Below are 20,332 nucleotides of genomic sequence, written 5' to 3'. Positions count from 1 at the left end.
AATCTGAAAATAGCTGTAAAACCGAAAAGTTTAAAGAGTTAGAGGATTGAGTAATTGCTTATTGGATAAATGAGAAGATGCTAGCTTGATCGAGTCGGCGAAAGGAGTGCAGAGCAGGAGTACTCATCTATCAACTAATCAATTAAGCCTCTTCTTCAACCTTTTCTGGTTTACTGTCTTTATCAAGACTACGCCCGTTTGAACAAAAAATTACTCGACTATCAACTGTCTACTTCCTCCTATCAATTTTACTTCTTCCTCTATCCACTTTTTTTTCGAAAACTCCACATGGTGTACCGTCAACCACATCCGCTGTTGGAATGTAATTGTTTTCTTCTAAATAATGTTACATAATGTACATTATAAACTGCCGTAGTTTGTTAGTTCATGATTATTTACAAATGAATATTTCCTGGAATTTGATATTCATCATTTCCTAGTTATGGTCACATTTTCCCCAGAAAATATGTAAAGAAAAAAAGAAGATTTTGAAGGGGCCATCCAAAAGTGCTTGCAGCCAAAGGAAACACATAAATCGAGTAATGTTTTAAATTTTCAGAAAAGTTTTAAATTGTTGGACAATAATTAAGCAGGTCATATTTCTTTTTCCTCCAGTTACAAAATATGAAACGTTTTGCCTATGCATGGATAATCAGGGACTCTCTCCAATGCTGAGGTCAGAAATTATTTAAATAGAATGGGGATTTAAGCGCTTATCGTCGTCTGCCACGTCAGAACAGTTTGACATTTTGAATTCAAAAAGACATTGATTAGAATGTATTTTGGTTCTGTTGTTACGCTTCTTCTGCTTAATACACTCCTTGAAACTTATAATAATTGTGCTCTCTCGCGTCGTCCGTGTATGCAAATGTACATAAATAAATATTTCTGAAAGGATATTGCATGAAAAATGTAATTTCTGGTATTTTGAGTCAATATAAGCGTATTACGTAATTTAATTGATCAGACACGAAAACCACATTCCGAATTATAAGATCGTTTTGCGCGTAGGTTCTCATAAACTCTGAATATAGTCTTTCGTAGTGAATTCTATGTTTAATTCTCAAGAAATTTATTTTTGAATTCTCTTTAATAGAAACGTAACTTTTAAACTCCATTTTTACACAAAGTCCTTACCGTGGGGGGGGGTCCCACGCCCTCTCCCGCTCGATCGCTTCGGTATCTCACGCTGTCAAAAATATTGTGCCCCCTTCGGGATTTTGCCCCCCCAAAACTGAAAGTGTTCCGGCGCGCCTGTTCATTATATGAAATATTCTAAATTTCTCCTCGTTGTTAAGTGATACGATTAATTCCTACCTGAACATGTTAAATTAGCATTGTTATGGTTTCAGTCAAGTTGGTCCTTATTGTCAAATCTATAAAAAAAATTGAATATTGTATAATTCAAACAATAAAAAAAACAAAAGAAATAGTGAGTGATAGACATAATCGAATGACTCCCCTAGTTGTGCATAATCACTGTTTTGTGAAAAATAAGCACAATTTCAAAATGTCATAACTTATTTTACATCCGATTTTGATGTAAGTTTCAGCACTCTGTAAGTTTGATTTTTCTCTATTTATTCAAGTCAGCATTTTCCTTGGGCAGACTTGACCTTTAATTTTAGCAAATCTTGAAGAGGTATTTGCATGATCCAAATCTAAACCACATTCCAAATGCCTACAGTTTTGTACAGAAAAAAAAAAGTTTTAGGAAAATTTAGAATAATTTTGAATGATTACAAATGTTTCTACTTTATTACATTCATGAAAATGATAATAAAGCAAGACAGCGGCCCATATTCTGAAGTCTGATTCAACTTAGACCATGGTATAACGCTGCTAAAATTATAAGGAGCAAAAAAAACTACTTTAAAAAAATTCTGCTCACGTTGTATATTTCTTTTTCTTTCCCTTTGCTGTCATCATGAAGACAATATTTCAGTTTATCATTCTGAGACAGTTATAAATGATTTGAGTGTCATATGGGTTAATAAATTGAACATGTGCTAATAAAGATTTGTTCCCCAATTGGCTCTCCATAGTCAAACCATAACTGTGTTTAAATTAAATCCGACTTCAGAATACGGGCTTCGGAGTTCCAATTGACTTTGATTATTCCAATGGTTCTCTGGTTTTTCGCTAAATTGGATAATGAATCCTTTGTAAAAATCTTATCAGAGTATATATTACTAATTCTTGTTTACATATGGACAGCGTTTCATAACCTTAAAAAATTCATTTGATTCAACTTTAATTTAATCCCTGCACACTCAGCAATGATACATCTAAGGTCGATTTCTTTTGTTATTTGTCATCAGGTGCCTTCTTGATACCATACTTCCTGACATTGTTCTTGACCGGGATACCTCTTCTACTGCTTGAGTTTGGTCTTGGACAGTACATACGCCATGGTCCAGTTGTAGCCTTTAAGAAGATCACCCCTTTGTTCAAAGGTGAGAATTCCAGGGGCCTATCAAGCCAAAACTATCTTTATTTAAAAAAAAAGAAGATTTGCGATTGATCCAATTAAAGAGGAAGTTCGTCCTTAAAGGAGAAATATATTGATTATGAATGTGGTCTTATTATATATCAATGGAAAGGTAATGATGTGGGGATCATCAGTGGGTCATTCAAAAATACCGAAAATAATACAAAAAGGTGAAAATCGCCGATTAAAAAATGCTAAAATGCCCCTCCGAAATATGCCTCGCATCGGTCTCTGAATTGACTGGAATTTGATGACGTCACTGTCTGTACGAGAGGCGTGATTGGCTCTCCCACGTGAAGCTCCACTTGCATGCAAAACCTGTTGCGTGGGTACGTTTTCTCCACACTGTCACTGAATACTTCTATCACGAAATGAAAGAAAACCCAGAATTTTATGTAGATTTGGATTTTCAAATTGATGATTTTAAAGATGAAGAGAATGATGATGAAGTGAACAACACAGTGACGTAGTTGGAGGTAAATTGGGGGAACTATGGCGATGATGATGATGATGATGAAAATTCAACTTGCCTGACGATCACAAGTCATGTACATGCCGATTCGCTACCAACTCATGCAGCTGCTGCTACAGTGGTTATTCATGTTCAGCATGAATTCAATTTGGCCCGCGCGGTGTAGCTAGCACTTCCAGCAGCATGAATTGGTAGCGAATCAGCATGTACATGACTTCACTTGTGATCGTGTTGCAAGTTGAATTTTCATCATCATCATCGGCGTATTCCCCCAATTTACCTCCAACTACGTCACTGTGTTGTTCACTTCATCATCGTTCTCTTCATCTCAAAATCATCAATTTGAAAATCCAAATCTACATAAAATTCTGGGTTTTCTTTCATTTCGGGATCGAAGTATTCAGTGACAATGTGGAGAAAATGTACCCTTGCAACAGGTTTTGCATGCAAGTGGAGCTTCACGTGGGAGAGCCAATCACGCCTCTCGTACAGACAGTGACGTCATAAAAAATCCCCAATTTCGCGGACGTAATTCTGCGTGTTTGAAGCATTCAGAGAGAGAACTTTAAACTATCAATTAACTGAGTTTCATCGGTCTCCATGATAAATTATGTACACCATCGTGTTCTCCTTATTTTCTCCTTTATTGTGATATATGATTCTCCATTTTTACGATTTTCAATATATTTCTACTTTAAGAAAAAATACTAAGAAATATTGATGACGGTTTGGGGAAAATCCATTATTAAGTTTTGGATTTGTGACGTCATAAACGATCAAAGTAAAATGCATAAATTTCAGTTGTAGAATGCCTACGCTGCCGTTTTAAAATTTCATGTAAACAAATTGTCACCCCACTGAGAGTGTTTCCATAGCAACATAATCGCTTTACGTGAAGTGATTTTGAAAACCACATTCGTGTGATCAAGTGGGAACGCTAGCAAAGTGACTACCAAACTGGTTTCCTGAATCGGTTTCCAGTAAAACTAGTTTTAGAAAGTGTAATGAGAACAGCCTCGATAAAGTTATGTAGCACCCACTCATTTTTTTGTCTCGCCTGAACAAAATTTGGCAGGGACACGTTTACAAAGGGGCAGTACAGATGCCGCCTTGATTATTTTGAAATCAAATATGATGAAGAATTATGTTCCTGTTTGTCTGAAAGTATAATGTTCACAAATGAAGGTATAAAAAGTGAAATGGGAAGATGTGGTATCTGTATTTAGTGAATGATCTGATGATAGAAAGGACTATCCTCACATGACAACATTGATATGGTGAATTTCGTTCATGTCTGTCTAATTATTTGTTTTGTCCTGGAGATTTCATTAATGAGTTTTTGATCATTTAATGTTCTGTGACTGAACAGACTAGTGTGGGCAATTACACCTGTTTTTGTCTCTGCTCCAGGGAAGAGAGAGTGCACCACATCTGCTGGTGCGAGGCACATGTGTTTCCTTTCATGGTTCCTCATTAAAGGGCATGTTTTATTAAAGGTCTAGTGCACCTCAGAAAAATTTTCCAGTATTCATTTTCCAGTATCCTTGACCTTTCTTATTTGTAGCCGTACTTATCGTCGGCATTCATCTGAACCGTCATATCAGTCAGTTTTGATTTTAAAAAATTGATTTTGAGATTTTTGCAGAATATTAATGTACAAGTCATATTCTATTCGTATCTGAATTTCTAGGCAGCAATTCATTTTAGTTTCTGAGATATGAGGGGATGTTCACGGCGATGCCATACAAATTTTTGATAACATGGGCAAATCCCATTGGAAATGTGTACTGTAGCCCGGGGGGGAAATACTCAGTATATAATGCATTGTGGGTATGTGCCGCGGAGGGGACCCCCATTTTTACACTCAAATTTTTGTTCCAAGGCATAGCATTTTAGTCTTATTGAGAAAAAGAACAAAGAAAGCCGCTCCAAGGCATAGTATTTTCTTCTTATCAAGAAAAAAGAAGAAATCCGCTCCAAAGCTTCACATATTTTTTGTTATGCCGTTCCGGTCGCATTGATTCGCTACAATGAGCTGCAATTTTAGTGAAAAGCGTCCGCAGAGTGCTGTCCGACCATCGCCTCTGCGCGAGCGCACACAGCGGAGGCTGCGCTAGCTGCATCATAGCATGCCCGTTCCATAGGGATGCATACGCACGTAATCACACACTGGCGATCCGTTCCAAGGACCCCGTTTTCACAAACATTTGTAGTTTCGAAGCCCTTTCCGAGGACCCTCCTTTTTCCAATAAGCCCGCTCCAAGGCCCCCGATTTTTTGTCTCGCTTGCGGCACACTCCTACCACTTTTTTGGTCGAGTGCCTCCCGGGAATGTAGCAGAGCGATACAACGTTTTGACTGACCATGATTTCAATGCGCACGGTCAACCAAACTCGTATTGGCCATCTGCATTGACTTTGCACGTTAAAAGCAATATGACATTTTAACGAATCGTGTGCATTGAAATCACGGTCAGAGTTGTTGTATTCCCTATAGCGTGTTTGTACAGGGGAAATCTAAACCGCTCAAACCGAAATTACAAGCACGGAGCTCTTTTGCGATATTTTCTGTAGTCTTTGGTTTTTTGTAATAATAAGGATACCATTGTCGAGCAATTGCCTTTGTCTTTCCAACCATGTATTTTTCTAGCAATGAATATGCTTTTAGGCCAGAGAAATAAGTGTGAAAATCATATCAATTTTCACAATGAATGAATAGCACAAAATGATAGTTCCTACACTTTCATGAGATTGGAATGTATGATCCTTTAAAGATTCAAAAGAACTTTCTAGATTCAGGAGAGTATGGTTGTTGTGCATACATATCAAGGAATATATATGGTACACTATTACTTCCTTATCATTTTTCTGAGATGAACAGGATATACTTTCACACAATGTTTACACCAGCTAGACCCTAAAAATATGATAATCACTTCATAAGGATCATGTCAGGCCTGATGGCTTGACACTGCATAAGGGATCCTTGGTCAACAGTCTGATGATATTGGAAGCATCATGCTCATCCATTCATTACTGAAGCACTTCACAGTATGGTATGCACCTGTCCCAGTTAATTCTGTGTTCATCTTGTGAATAAAGGGTCATTCTTTCTGGGTCACGCATGTATACTCAAGTGTAAATGCACCTGCCCTCATCGAGGTGCTGCTTTTTCCATTGAAAGTGTTCATTCACACTAGTAGAAACCTTTATACAGTTTAATGGCATGCTGCTTGCTGGTACTCTTGCAGTATGCATGATTTGATATCCGTAACAAATGATATAACGATATAATAATTGATCAACTATGGAAAAAAGATAGATGAATGAACAAATTGATGCAAGTAGCTTATACAATTAATAAACACTAAATGGTAAATGAATGAGTAGAAGAATAATCGACATGATGAGTTAAAATGTAATATGTCCAGAGAATTCCAGATTTTGGGTCATGTGAAAATATAGTTTTGCTAGAAAACTGCCGCAATCTTCAAAACTACATTGTGAGGTGGTTTTCTGAACTGGTATGGAAGATCACTTCCTAGACAGCTTCAACGTTCTCTAGTTTCCAGGAAAATAATTTTAGAACAGTGTCATTATCCTTGCAGCATCAAAGTAGCTTTAAAGAGAATTTATTGGATGGTTCTCCATGTGTTAAAACTCCTTGATCATTTGTATTCATTCAGGCCTTTGTGCAGTTTCATTGGTTATTTATCAGATATATATTTGTCTGAGAATTCTTTGAACGTAAATGGTAAAGGAATGTGAATGGTAAAGCACTCAACTGTAACTTTCCAGTTAGCTGTTCTTTTGTCACAGTCCATTGCTATTTTACACGGGAAGTACTCTTTTGTTGTTGTTCAAGAGGAACTTCATGCATTATTGCCATTGGTGTATAGCTCCTTTTCAATGCGATTTGCTGTGCAAACACATACTACTGTCACATTTGAAAACTTTTCATTGAACATGTGTTCATCTTGTAATATGAAAATGGTGAAGGAATACTGGAAATGCAAGAACTTGCTTTGAACCCTGGCTAAACATTTGGCAAAGAGATTGCACTTAAAGCATATCATCTACAGGGGCGGATCCAGCCTTCGTCAATAGGGGGGCCCGGAATTTTTTTTTTCAGCCATATTTTCCCCGATCGGCCACTGGAATATGATATCTGCCGGGATTTTTGGTTTCTTTAAAGGGGTAGTCCTATTAGTCACTTCTTTGCTTTATTCTTAAGAATAAACACAAATATATAATACCATAATCATTATTTATATAATGCGAGCGCGAAGCGCGAGCTATTTTTTTTGGGAATCTTATGTACTTTTTTCTAAAAGTTTTGAACATTCTGGGCAATCCTGAAAAAAGATAAGTACGCAAGTGAATAATTATTACGAACGTGAAGCGCGAGCAGAAATGAACTGATGGAAAAGGTACTGTTAAGGACTTGCTTGCAGTTAGCCATGAAGATGTTACATATTTTAAAAAATCAAATAACGCGAGCGCGAAGCGTGAGCTGAAATTTTTTGACATGTGTACCTAAGGAATGGAAATTCTAAGCACTTTTGTAACTTAACATAATAGGTAGGCCTATATAACTAAACGATTGGTGCGAGCGCGAAGCGTGAGCAAAAAATTTCGTGATTTAGACCTACTGAACGAGACACTCTATTCAAGTTTTGTAAATCATGAAAAGGATGAGGAAGTGGGGATCTTCCTTACATTAATAATGCGAGCGCAGAGCGCGAGCGGAAAATTTTTATATACGTTTTGAGCTGATCGAAAACGTATTTGTTATGGACTGCTTGAACTTAGCCATGAAGACGTTACATTTTATTTCAACATTCAAATATTGCGAGCGCGAAGCGCGAGCTGAAAATTTTTGACATTTCTACCTGAATAATGGAAATTTTAAGCACTTTTTGTAATCGTAGAAAGGATAAGACAAAAACTGAACATTATTGATGCGAGCGCGAAGCGCGAGCGGAAAAATTCTGGACACTCTATTCATGTTTTATAAATCATGAAAAGGTTAAGCTATTGGAAATTTTCACACATTAATAATGCGAGCACAAAGCGCGAGCAGACAATTTTTTATATTGTTATCTGAAACTGGATAATTATTTGAATGGAGAACAAGCTGCGTATCTGAATAAACGTGTGTTTGAGATATCGACCTAGAATTTGGGTACTCTGAATACCTTTTTTACCATGAAAATCAATAAAGCGAGCGCAAAGCGCGAGCTAAAATTTATGATATTCAGATCTGAAAAGGGGTCACTTTAAGCTCTGTATTGCAAGCACTTTGTGGAAAAATTGTGAGGTGAAAAAGGATAACAGTTAAAACAGAGCTGATATTTTCAATTATTGTTACTGTGAGTTTTGACATAGGACCGGGATATTCTATAAGGACATTATGTCATCATAAGAAAATGATGACTATCTTCCTATTTCTCTTCCTAAGCATGAGAGCGCAAAATCTATTAATATTATGAAAACTGGACATTTAAAGCACTTTTGTAATTATGCATAAGATGCATGAGTTTAAAATCTATCAATGCGAGCGCAAATCGCGAGCAGAAATTTATGATTGTCATCAAATGGTGATTTTAAGTAGTTTGTTTTAGAATTAATATTGAGATATACATAACTCACTAATCAAAATGCAAGCGTGCAGCGCTAGCTGATACGTTTTGACAATCTGACCTAAATAGGGATATTTTGAGAACTTCATGGAATACAGGAAAATAATAGGTAACTGACAAATCAAATATTGTGAGCGCGCAGCGCAAGCAGAAATTGGTAATATTCAGACCATAAAACAGAAATTTTTACACTTTAAAAAAATCAATTTGTAAATAAAACAAAATAATGAAAGTTCAATTTCCCAGCTGAAATATGTTTTGTATATTGACTTCAGAATTTGATATTTTAAGGTCCATATTGAGCAAGATATCACCTAAAAGGCAATGCGAGCGCAAAGCGCGAGCGAAAATTTTATATCCCGACATGAAAGATTAACAAAAATTAATTTCCAAGTCTTCCCCTTATCATATTTTATTCACTCATCTTCCTCTTATGCTTGCCTTCCTTCTTTTCTCCTCTCTTTTCCCTTTTTCTTTTTTCCTTTCTTTTCCCCTTTTTTTCTTTTTTTTTTGCTCCGCCAATAGGGGGGGCCCGGGCCCTCGGGCCCCCCCCTGGATCCGCCTATGATCTAACACGACAATCTCTCATAAGTGTAGGAGCTATTTAGTCTTTTTTTCAACCAATGATGCTTTGTTAAAATCATTGAAGTATTTTACTCTTATACCATCTTCACACTGGTTTTCAAATTTATCCTGGTGCTGTCTCGGGACGGCGACACCGCTATAAACCCACTATAAATGCATTCACAGAAGAAAAGTTGTCCTGGCACAGTCCTGGGATAAAAACCCAAATGGTGTCATGCTACCCCTCTTCTAAATGAACTACATTGGCTACCCGTTTCTGATAGAATACATTATCGAATACTTGTTCGAACCTATAAATCTCTGTCAACCACACTTCTTACATTTCTTCATTATTTCAGCAACAAAGATCTACATACTCTCTTCGTTCTGCAGCTGCTCCTTCCTATGTCATTCCAAAATCCAGAAAACAGGCCGGTTTCAACTCCTTTCAATCTCTTGCCCCCCGTCTTTGGAACAAACTCCCTCCATCTCTTCGAAACCTCTCTTTCTTGACCTCTTCAAAAAAACATCTCAAAACATACTTATTTAACCATAAATCTTAACTTGTCTTATGCAATCAACAGTGCTTTGTATCTTCGGGGAAAAAGTGCTATAAATCCAATTATTATTATTAAATCTAATGTACCATGCATTCACACTGCAGCTGGTGATTTTTATTACCTCCGTAACGAAAGTCGAAGATCGTGACCTCATGAGTGATGCGACTCTGATATACTGAAAATACTTGAGGGCGGGGAATCAACCAACGTCCTTCAGATTGAAAGACAAGAGTCATAACCACTAGACCACAATGCCCCCACATTATGTTAAACATATCACAAGTGGTTTATTCTGGTGTTGCAGTGGATTGCCTTCACACTTAAAAGGACACTACAACAGTTGCAGGGCTGTCCCGCTGCTAATGTGCTATTACAATGGCTTGTCTAGAGATATAGTTTGTGGTAGAGTTATACCGGGGGCAGGGTTATCTTATCCCAGGGTAGCGCTGGTTCGACAATTCACACCAAAGGCAATGCCGCTACAGTTTCGGGACGGTTCCGGTACTGAAGCGGTGTTTGTGGCCAGTTTGAAGACTGTATTATATATATGTAGTGCCCTCTACTAGTGATGCATTTATCAATCTTTTCAAAAATGATATTTGCGCAAACAAATTAATTCGTGTTTCATAGATGCAGGCTATGTTACAATGGAAAACACTCCGTCCCTCGGATAGGACGTTAAATGGAGGCCCCATGTAGAGGAGAGTCACTACCTTTGCACGTTAAGAACTCACTGCACTATTCGTATTTAATGGTCCACCTGCATTCCCCCCTATCGGTTATATCTGGAGGAGAGACCTGCCGGTCATAGTGATTCAGTTCGCTTTTTACCTCCCAGGCACAGGTGATGCCAAACAAATAATAATAATAGCAATTTGATATCAGCAGGACACAGACAAAGATCAGATCTCACAACACATTCCATGCTCATAGAATAAAAAATACACCAAGATACTTGATTGGGCGGCACCAGATCAAAGTACTACTTTTTCATGAAATATCACAAAATTCATTCAATAATCTCATTTTTTTTTATCCACCCCATGTACTTAGTAAGTAGTAACATCCACTTAGGGGGATTTTTTTCTCCAAACTTTAATAAAAAAGAATAGGCTTTTTAATAGCCATTGATTCAATCTGTTCCAGCAGTGGTATCAAAATCTGGTACCTCATGGATATAGTATGAACAAGCTACATTGTTTGCCGAAGGTCAAATATACTAAAGGCTATGCCAGCTCAGATGAATAAAAGCAGTGCTGTGTGTGAGGTCAAGTTTTATTGCCCAGTTACACAGCACAGCACACAATGGCTGATACATGTATCAAGTGCAAATATATGTTTTCATAATTCGTGTTTGTGTGTGATTTACTGAATACACAATGACTGAAAAACGTGTCTCTGGGAAGAAATATAGGGCACTTGGTCACAGTACAAACAAAACAATTGATGGGGTCATACAATATAGGCATCCAACCACTTGGCTAACTCCACTGTATCATGTTTATGTATTTATTCATTTATTTAAAAAACAGGGATGCCCATTCAATAATATGCTGGTCTTCTATGGGCCCTTATGCATGACATTACACTTGTCTACTTATAAATGTAGAGCCGGATATAGATTCATTCTAAAAAAATATACAGTCATTCTAAAAAACTCTTGTATCTTTTTTTACTGTAAGAAGATTAAAGGAGAATTACCCTTTCAGATAGACCTATTTTCTAATTCATACATTTTGAAGACCAAATTATTGAATGTTGTAACTCTTTACAGAGACTTTCCCTCGGCAACTTATTGGTTTTAGGATGGCTGGTTACATGTAGTATTATAGCCCAGGATGGTAGTATAATAGCCTAGGATAGTATACAAGTAATGAATGTTCATGACTGCAATGGACAGAATACTTCTTGAGGTGAAAGATGAAATGGATCATTCATTTCATCTTTCACCGAAATTAAGTATTCTGTCCATTACACAAATAAAAAGAACATTATTTGGTTTATATGACACCCCAAAATTGATTCTTTTTCATATATATTAATTTATGAATTTTGATGCAAAATATAATCATGCAGTGCAAGCTCGGTCTGCTAATTATCGCTTACATACAACATGCGCGCTTCAACACGAGTGGTTTTGTGTTGCCTGCTGTCTCGATGCACGCGTGCAATGGAAAAATTGAATGGATCCAAAATTGCACGATGAATGAATCCAAAATTGCATAGTTGATGACGTCATTGTAAAATTACAAGGATCTATATCTCGGTGTCATATGATTAATTATATATGTCTTTTCTTCAGACTATTTTTCACACTGTCGGGGGCAGCACAAAATACCTTTTTTGACACCTTCCTCACAAAAAAAAATTGTACATTGTATATAATAATTCCTTGATTTCCCTCCTATATTCTCCCATCATCAGGTACTGGTGTAGCAACTGTAATGATCACTTTCCTCTTGACAACGTACTACAACGTGATCATGACGTGGGCCCTCTTCTACCTGTTTGCATCGTTCCAGAGTGTCCTCCCGTGGTCTGGATGCAACAATACCTGGAACACGGACAATTGCTGGTCCCAAGAGGACTACCTTAGTCTGGGACCTAATGAGACCAAACCCAACGGAACCAATTCATCTACTCAGGAGTACTTTGAGTAAGATCATATTACTTCTTGAATTTCAAGCCGAGTTTTGAAGAGTGTGATGGGTTGGTAAATGCCAGGATTTGTCTGAATGCTGAATTCACAAAGGAAGCTATCGTGATAAACCAATGGATTATAATCTCTCCTAGTTTTTATTTTATCCAAAAAAGTCTTATACAATCATACATTTTCTGTAAGTTAGCATTTATTTGACTATGGTTTTAAAGGGGATGTTCACCGTGACAAAAAGTGTTTTTTTTTAAACATCAGAAAAATGATAAAAAGATATTGCTGAAGGTTTGAGGAAAATCCGTCAAAGAATCCAAAAGTTATTCCGATTTTAACTATTTGATTTGTGGCATCACATGCGAGCAGCATTTCTACATAGCAAATGTTTAAACAAAATCAATGAAATGTCATTTTCTCAGAAAATGGAAGATGGTCTTTATAGAACTTTTTATTCATTTTACATGAAAAGAAAACAAAAATAAGTCATCAGGAACCATTAAAAAATAAAATTCATGCATTTTGTACTACACAATGTGGGGCAGCTGCTAAGTTATGATGTCACAAATCCAAAACTTTGAATTCTAATAACTTTTTAATAATCTTTAATGGGTTTTCCTCAAACCTTCACCAAGATTTTTATACTTTTTATTTTATCAAATTTCTGTGTGAGCTCTGTATATCGCAATGACGGATGACGCGGCGGGTTCTGGGGGATACATGTGCTCGGCTGCGTGACCCGCCGAGCATCTCTAGTTCATCACTGAATTTCAAAGACAATAAATGATGAATAAATTCTGCATATATACTCGGGATATTATAGCAGCATACAGACCTGTCTAAGCCTTATCTTGATACTGTTAGTAGTTCGGTTTTAAAGACTACAGAGAGAAAGATAAGCCATCCAGCTTCAGCAAAAAAGAAAGAATTTACAAATCAAGCTTTGAACGTGCTTACTGTATAATCGGTTGTAAGTTTGAGTTTTTATAACTATTTCTTTCATTGATCCTACAGCCACCGGGTATTACAGATCAGCGGTGGGATTGATGAACCAAATGGTATGCGTTGGGAGCTGTTCGGTCTCTTGCTCTTGGCTTGGATCCTTGTGTACTTTTGTCTCTTCAAGGGTGTTGCTACATCAGGCAAGGTGAGATCTAGGCTCATTTTGGCAGAACAGTACTTTATAGATGCGTGGGTCTAAAACTTTCAGTAACTCACTGTGTCCCAGGGGGAGCATTTCATTAACAAATAGTGTGTGACTTTCACTTTATAACTGTTATAATCTACTAAAATTCTTGCATGTGATTGGATCAGAATATATTAGTCAATTGATATCACTGACAGGATGCATCATGAAATGCTCCCTAATTCATTGAGACTGAAAGCCCAAAGTCAAAATGGCCACAAATTGTGCTGTTTGATTGGTGCAAAATTACATTTTAACAAGATTTTGTATTCAGAACCCTCATTTCTGCCTTTATTTGCTAGAATTTTACATGACCGGAATAATACCTTTTCTTGTACTTCACTTTTAAATGAATAAAAGAGATGGAGGGAGGAATAGTAGATCTACTCGCCTGTTGAAATTTTCACACGATTTTGGTTTCTCAAATCTTATTGCACTAAAATCACTTACAAATGAAAAAAAAGTTTGCAAAGGGAGTTCTCCCCAAAAAAGATTGATCCATATCTCAAAGTATAACTATTGTTGGTTTCAAGGGTATCAGTAATTTTATTCAGGATTTGTGACTTTCGATATCTTGTATGAGCAAGTAAGACATAAATAAACTCAGAAATTAAAATCTTTATTATTAAGTTATTAAAAACTGGCCCTGAATAATAGCCCCCCCCCCAAAAAAAAAGTTGACAAACTGTTACAGATCTGAGGGGAAAATATATACTGAGTTTGAAGGTATAAGAGAGAGAAAGAGGGAGGCGTTATATTAAGAAATATGTGTGGTGGTGTGTAGTGTGTGAACTGATAACCTGACATGTTAAACAGTCTCTTTATTATCCATTTTCCTCTGCAGTTAATGTGTCTTTATAATCACAGAAACAGAGTGCTATGTGCTTCATCAACATTCATCATCACACCATTGACTCCATTCATTCATTCTGACACTCAATGAACACTAAATCCACCAATTAATCCTTTCGTTTCAATTTATCTTTCCCAGGTTGATGGCTCAACATTTCTTTCTCTGTACCATTATCGTTCAAAAATTATATACAACTCGAGCAAGTCTCTGATTGTATATTTGATATTCAACCCAAGCAAACTGATGGCATTTTAGATAATCAACCCGAGCAAGTCTCTGATGGCATTTTAGATAATCAACCCGAGCAAGTCTCTGATGGCATTTTAGATAATCAACCCGAGCAAGTCTCTGTAGACAAGTGGGATGATCATCACGAGCAAGTCTTTGATGGCAAATGTAATGATCAACCCGAGCAAGTCTCTGATGGCATTTTAGATATATCAACCCGAGCAAGTCTCTGATGGCATTTTAGATAATCAACCCGAGCAAGTCTCTGATGGCATTTTAGATAATCAACCCGAGCAAGTCTCTGATGGCATATGTGATGATCATCCTGAGTAAATCTCTATTATGATGACTTACCAAGAGTCTGCTCAAGCAAACATTTTCTCTCTGAGTCATTGCTTGACTCTGTGAATTAACATTGATGACTTACACCCTCGTGATCAATGTGTACATCTTTCTTATCTACCTAACAAGGTGAAGACATGCTGAATCCCCGCATAAATCTCTTGCCCTAAAATGTATGAACCAAAATCACAACCCTCAACCACCAATCATCATCTCTGCATACCCTCCAAATTTCTTTTTCATTTACATCGGGCTCAGAAAAAATTACCACCCGACCTCCCTCTCCAAAAAAGAAAATAAGAAGGGGTTGCAGCAAGAAATCTTTTTGAATTATGTTTTTGTACAATCGATTTATCTAATGTTCATTAACATTTATCTAATATTCATTTCCCCCTGGAAATTGCATTGTTTCTTCAACTTGAGAATCGTGCATCCCCCCCCCCCCCTCAAATCTATTAGGATTTGTTTATTTCATTTATTCCTTTTCATTTCCCTTTCTATTGTTTACCCTTTCTCCCTGTTTTACATTTATTGATTTTTATTTGAATCCAGTTAGATTATATTCTCTGTATCACCTTTTGGTGATTTGAAGTCTTTCACTGGCTTATTTTTCTTCAACATACCTTTCCTAAATACATTAACATCCCCTCTAGTTATCATTCATTTAATTTTTTTAAAATGTTGCTTGTGTGAACCTTGTCTGTTCTACAAAGCATTTTCATACGTCATGGCTTCTGCCTCCTGTCTCCCCCTCCCCCCATTTCTGAATCACTCTTGCTCTGCCTGTCTCTCGCATATTTCTCCCTGGCTAAAACTGAATCTTTATGCAATAGTTTGTGGGTTATCACAAAGTAGTGATAAAGATCAAGCAATTCCCTCACATTCAATCTGCGCTGTTTCTTTTATGTTTATATATTCAGCTTTGCATAAACCCATGATGCAGGTACCTGGCAGGCCCTGAAACCTCATTTGAAACATGCTTCCATTAACGAGTGTCATTGTGTCATAAGCACATGTTTGGTTTACAGAAAAAGAATTGGGGGGAACAAAGGTTTCAATAAGGATTTTTCACTCACCTTTTTGGGTAATCAGTGGTATAATTAATATGAAAGACATCATTGTATATATTTTGATGACACTCGGTATTGATGCATCATGTTTTTAAGTGGTTTGTATGAGGCCAGTAAACCTTGCAAATTAAGCAATAACATGTTATTTATTGGGCTTTTTACTAATTTTTTTGAACAACCAGTTAAACCTTTATCGATTTTTTTTTGTATTTTGCCATAGTTCTGTTTATAAAAGTTGACATGCTTTGCAAATTTTCGCTCTCTTCAAATGGAATGGCATCACCAACTTTCACCGAGTGCTATTTGTTTATAGTACTATTTCTAAAACTAAATATGATTTAAACCTTTTTTGTTATTCATACATAATGTACAATATTGAAAGTCATTTGCTTATTGTATTGATATAAAAACAAGCATATTTGAACAAAGTTCTTTTCTTTCTACTTATATTGTAGTGGAACTGTCAATATCAGTGGAAATTTCAAACTGAAAAATCTTATCCTTTTGGAAATTTTGAAAATTTTTGACATAGACAAATATATCTGATTTAGATTTGTTGTCAGAAAGAAGACAAGAGAAACCTATTTTTAGAAAATGTTTTACTTCTAAGTTTGACTGGCATTATGGTATGTTGATGCTCTTATGCTTTACTCATTCTTATAAAATCTGGCTTCAGGTTCCATCCTCTTTTTTTCAAGATTTGTTTGTGCTTCTTCTTCCATACCTTGTATTTATCCCTGTGTTTTCTATCTAAGATCATTTTGAAATTATTCAACTGCATTTTGTTTCATTTTACATCCTTGATAATTTTCTTTTCTCGTATGATATGTTCTAATTTGTTTTCATATATTAGCCCCTTAAATATTCATGCCATTCATTACTTTTTCCCCACAGGTTGTGTACTTCACAGCTACCTTCCCCTATTTGGTTTTGATTGTTCTGTTAATAAACGGTGCCCTGTTAGATGGGGCTGGCGATGGTATGAGTTACCTCTTTAAACCTCGCTGGGAACTCCTCAAACAAGCTTCGGTAAGCCAGCCTTCGTTTCATTTAAAAACATAACGCTTGCATACTTTCTGCAGTACAAATAAATTAATTTACACTTTAAACTGTGTATAGATAATATGAACTCAGTTTTAAAGTATTTTGTTATAAAGCTATGTTCTACTTTAATGTACATTTTATAAAGTTGGCGTGTAATTGATGACTTTGATTTGCTAGAAAAATTGCCTTTTGCACAGATATTAAATATATTATACAATATTTTTATTGAATGAAGTTGTGACATCCACATAGTATTAGAATGAAGATTTTTTCAACCTTTGAATCATTACTGAAGGGGTAGGATGTGGTATAATTATTTTGATAGCAATCATTTATATTATATATCATTTTTCTACTTCATAGGTATGGGAAGCTGCAGCTGCTCAGAATTTCAACTCCATTGGGATTGCCTTTGGTTCTATGATAGCACTGTCTAGTTACAACGAATTCAAGAATCGGTCTATAGTGAGGTATGGCATTCATTATAACCCTCCTCTGTTGTAGAATATAGACCTGTTTTATGCCATTGACTGAAGCCTAGCACATACTACACCATCCGTTGCGATGCGACTTTGAACAAATCACTTGAAATATAAAGAGTCCCAAGAAGTAAAATCATATTATTAGAAGTTCGGTAAAAATTCTAAAATTCTAATTCTACTTTGCTTCAAGCCTTACGGTCAGAGTATAGTCCAATGCAGTATTCAAGTCGCAGCCGATGATGACATCATTATGATTTGGAATTGGATTTGCTTTTATCCCTGAAGGGGGAATAGAATTTTGATGTTAGTATTCATGTTATTGTTCAGAATTTGGTTGTTAAGAATTTATAGGTTGGATTGTTCATATCAAATGTCTAATACAATTTAATTGAAAATTGGATCGCAATGGATCTTCTAGTATGAGCCGTGCTTAAAGGACAAATCTCTAGGTATATACCTTCAACCCCTTACATGTTGGACGTTCCTGAAATAATTTGCCTGTGTTTTCATGTTCATATGATTTAACAGCAATTTGAAGTATTAAGTAAATTGAGTGAGATTGAGAAAAGTGGGGTTTAAATGTACAAATATGTGGACTATTTTATGGAAATTTCACGACAATGACCGGTCCTGGGCTCCCATTTATACTTGAATAAGGAAAGGCAGCATCTTCCGCCAGCCCTCTACCATTGACCCCGAGGGGTGTTTCGTTCTGATTTTTATGCAACAGGAGTCTAATTATTTGACACCTGTAACAGACCAGACACTGTGCTTCTTTGTCAAACAAAATCAAGGAAAGTTGTGGACAAATTTTTTGATGCAACACTCCCAAATATCCTTCCAAAATGTTTTTGGCTAAAGTGGGCTGTAATTTCAGCCAAAATGCGCTGTTAGTTTAGTCAAATTTGAGTCGGCTATAATACGCTGTAATTACAGCCAGAGTCGGTTGTATTTTGGGGCCAAAATGTGCTGTAAGTATTAAAAGCCAAAGTCAAATCCTATATTTCTTGCCTAGGATATAGGCAATACATGTAATTAGCATGAAAAAGGATTAACCCTCATTGATAATTTCTTTCTGTTCCAACCACTACAATTACAGTTACTGTATTTATCTTGTTTTTTTTATTGCAAAGACATTCATGAATAGTAGAATTTTTAATCTTTTTCCTCAAATCTTGGCAGTGCTTTAAATTTTCAAATAAAATTTATAACTGCTACAAGTATTATGATTGGTGTGTGATGATTAAATGGTGGCAGCAGTGGGATAGAACTCATGCCATCACCATGAAGGTAGATTAGTATGATGATTGATGTGTGACTATTCAATGGTAGTAACATATGAAACCATGCCATAGACGTGAAGGGTGTTCATTTGGTGAATGGTGCCTGACCATTTAATGGTGGCAGCGGTGGGATATGAACTCATGCCATCACCATGAAGGTAGATTAGTATGATGATTGATGTGTGACTATTCAATGGTAGTAACATATGAAACCATGCCATAGACGTGAAGGGTGTTCATTTGGTGAGTGTTGCCTGACCATTTAATGGTGGCAGCGGTGGGATATGAACTCATGCCATCACCATGAAGGTAGATTAGTATGATGATTGATGTGTGACTATTTAATGGTAGTAACATATGAAACCATGCCATAGACGTGAAGGGTGTTCATTTGGTGAGTGGTGCCTGACCATTTAATGGTGGCAGCAGTGGGATATGAACTCATGCCATCACCATGAAGGTAGATTAGTATGATGATTGATGTGTGACTATTTAATGGTAGTAACATATGAAACCATGCCATAAAAATGAAGGGCGTTCATTTGGTGAATTGTGCCTGACTATTTAATGGTGGCAGCAGTGGGATATGAATCCATGCCATCACCATTAAAGATGATAAGCATGATTGTTGCCTGACTATTCTAATGGTGGCAGCATTGTGATAGAATCTACGTTAGAGAGGCCCATGCGCTGTTCCTTTGAGGTCAAAGAAAGCATGATGACTAATTAATGCATACATCATCTCTTAATCACTTTACTCAGGCAAGATTCATGATAGTGATGAGTTTGATAATGCTGGTGTTAACCCTAAATAGACTGGGCTATTTCGACGCCTAAGAAGACTGGGGGGGGGCTGAATCAGCCCCCCCTTATGATCTCGGCCGTCGATCGCGCGATCGCGACGAAAATTGGCACACACGTTACCCATGGCATTATCTACAAAACTATAACATCAAATTCGGCAAAAAATCTCATGTCTCATTAATTATGCTAATTTATGCGTAAAATCATAAGTTTGCTCTAATTAATAAAATAATCCCCCTGAAATGCTAATTTTTGGTTCACATACTCTAGATAGGCATCTGATCAAATTGATTTAAAAAAAATTGAAAATCACATTTATTTTCTTATGTATTCTATTGTTTTCTAAATTTCTTATGTATTTCTTTGTTTTTCGACTTTTTGTTTTTTATTGTTTTTTCAATGGAAATTGTCGGGGACTTTATTTTGACCATAAAAAAGATAAAATTAACTGATTTTAAGCAGTAAAATAAAAAATAATGATACATTTATGAATTTTGGCTAAGAACACTATTTGCATTGGATTTGTACACAAATTCATGTTTTTGAGTAATTTTGGGTCTGCATGCACTTACGAAATGTTGCGTAATTTTGGAACCGCGTACCCGGGGTCACAATTTTGGTCTCAAAAGTTGCGCGAGACTTGAAAGTAAAAAGTCAGCGAGC

The 20,332-nt window shown here is 36.4% G+C and overlaps 1 protein-coding gene across 2 annotated transcripts in view; it reads left to right on the top strand.

The window, feature by feature from the left end:
• LOC121408669 (sodium- and chloride-dependent GABA transporter ine-like) overlaps positions 1-20,332 on the top strand; it is a 39,781-nt gene that overhangs the window by 13,631 nt on the left and 5,818 nt on the right. For both annotated transcript variants that reach the window (XM_041600211.1, XM_041600210.1), the window contains exons 3-7: positions 2,322-2,456; positions 12,152-12,383; positions 13,392-13,524; positions 16,951-17,085; positions 17,464-17,570. In XM_041600211.1, the coding sequence (XP_041456145.1) occupies positions 2,322-2,456; positions 12,152-12,383; positions 13,392-13,524; positions 16,951-17,085; positions 17,464-17,570 (742 nt within the window). The remainder of the gene's footprint in view (positions 1-2,321; positions 2,457-12,151; positions 12,384-13,391; positions 13,525-16,950; positions 17,086-17,463; positions 17,571-20,332) is intronic.

Source organism: Lytechinus variegatus, chromosome 2, assembly GCF_018143015.1.
Source record: "Lytechinus variegatus isolate NC3 chromosome 2, Lvar_3.0, whole genome shotgun sequence".
NCBI classification, from domain to species: Eukaryota; Metazoa; Echinodermata; class Echinoidea; order Temnopleuroida; family Toxopneustidae; genus Lytechinus; species Lytechinus variegatus.
Note: the sequence above shows the minus strand (reverse complement) of the source record. Positions and strands in the feature narration are given on the sequence as shown.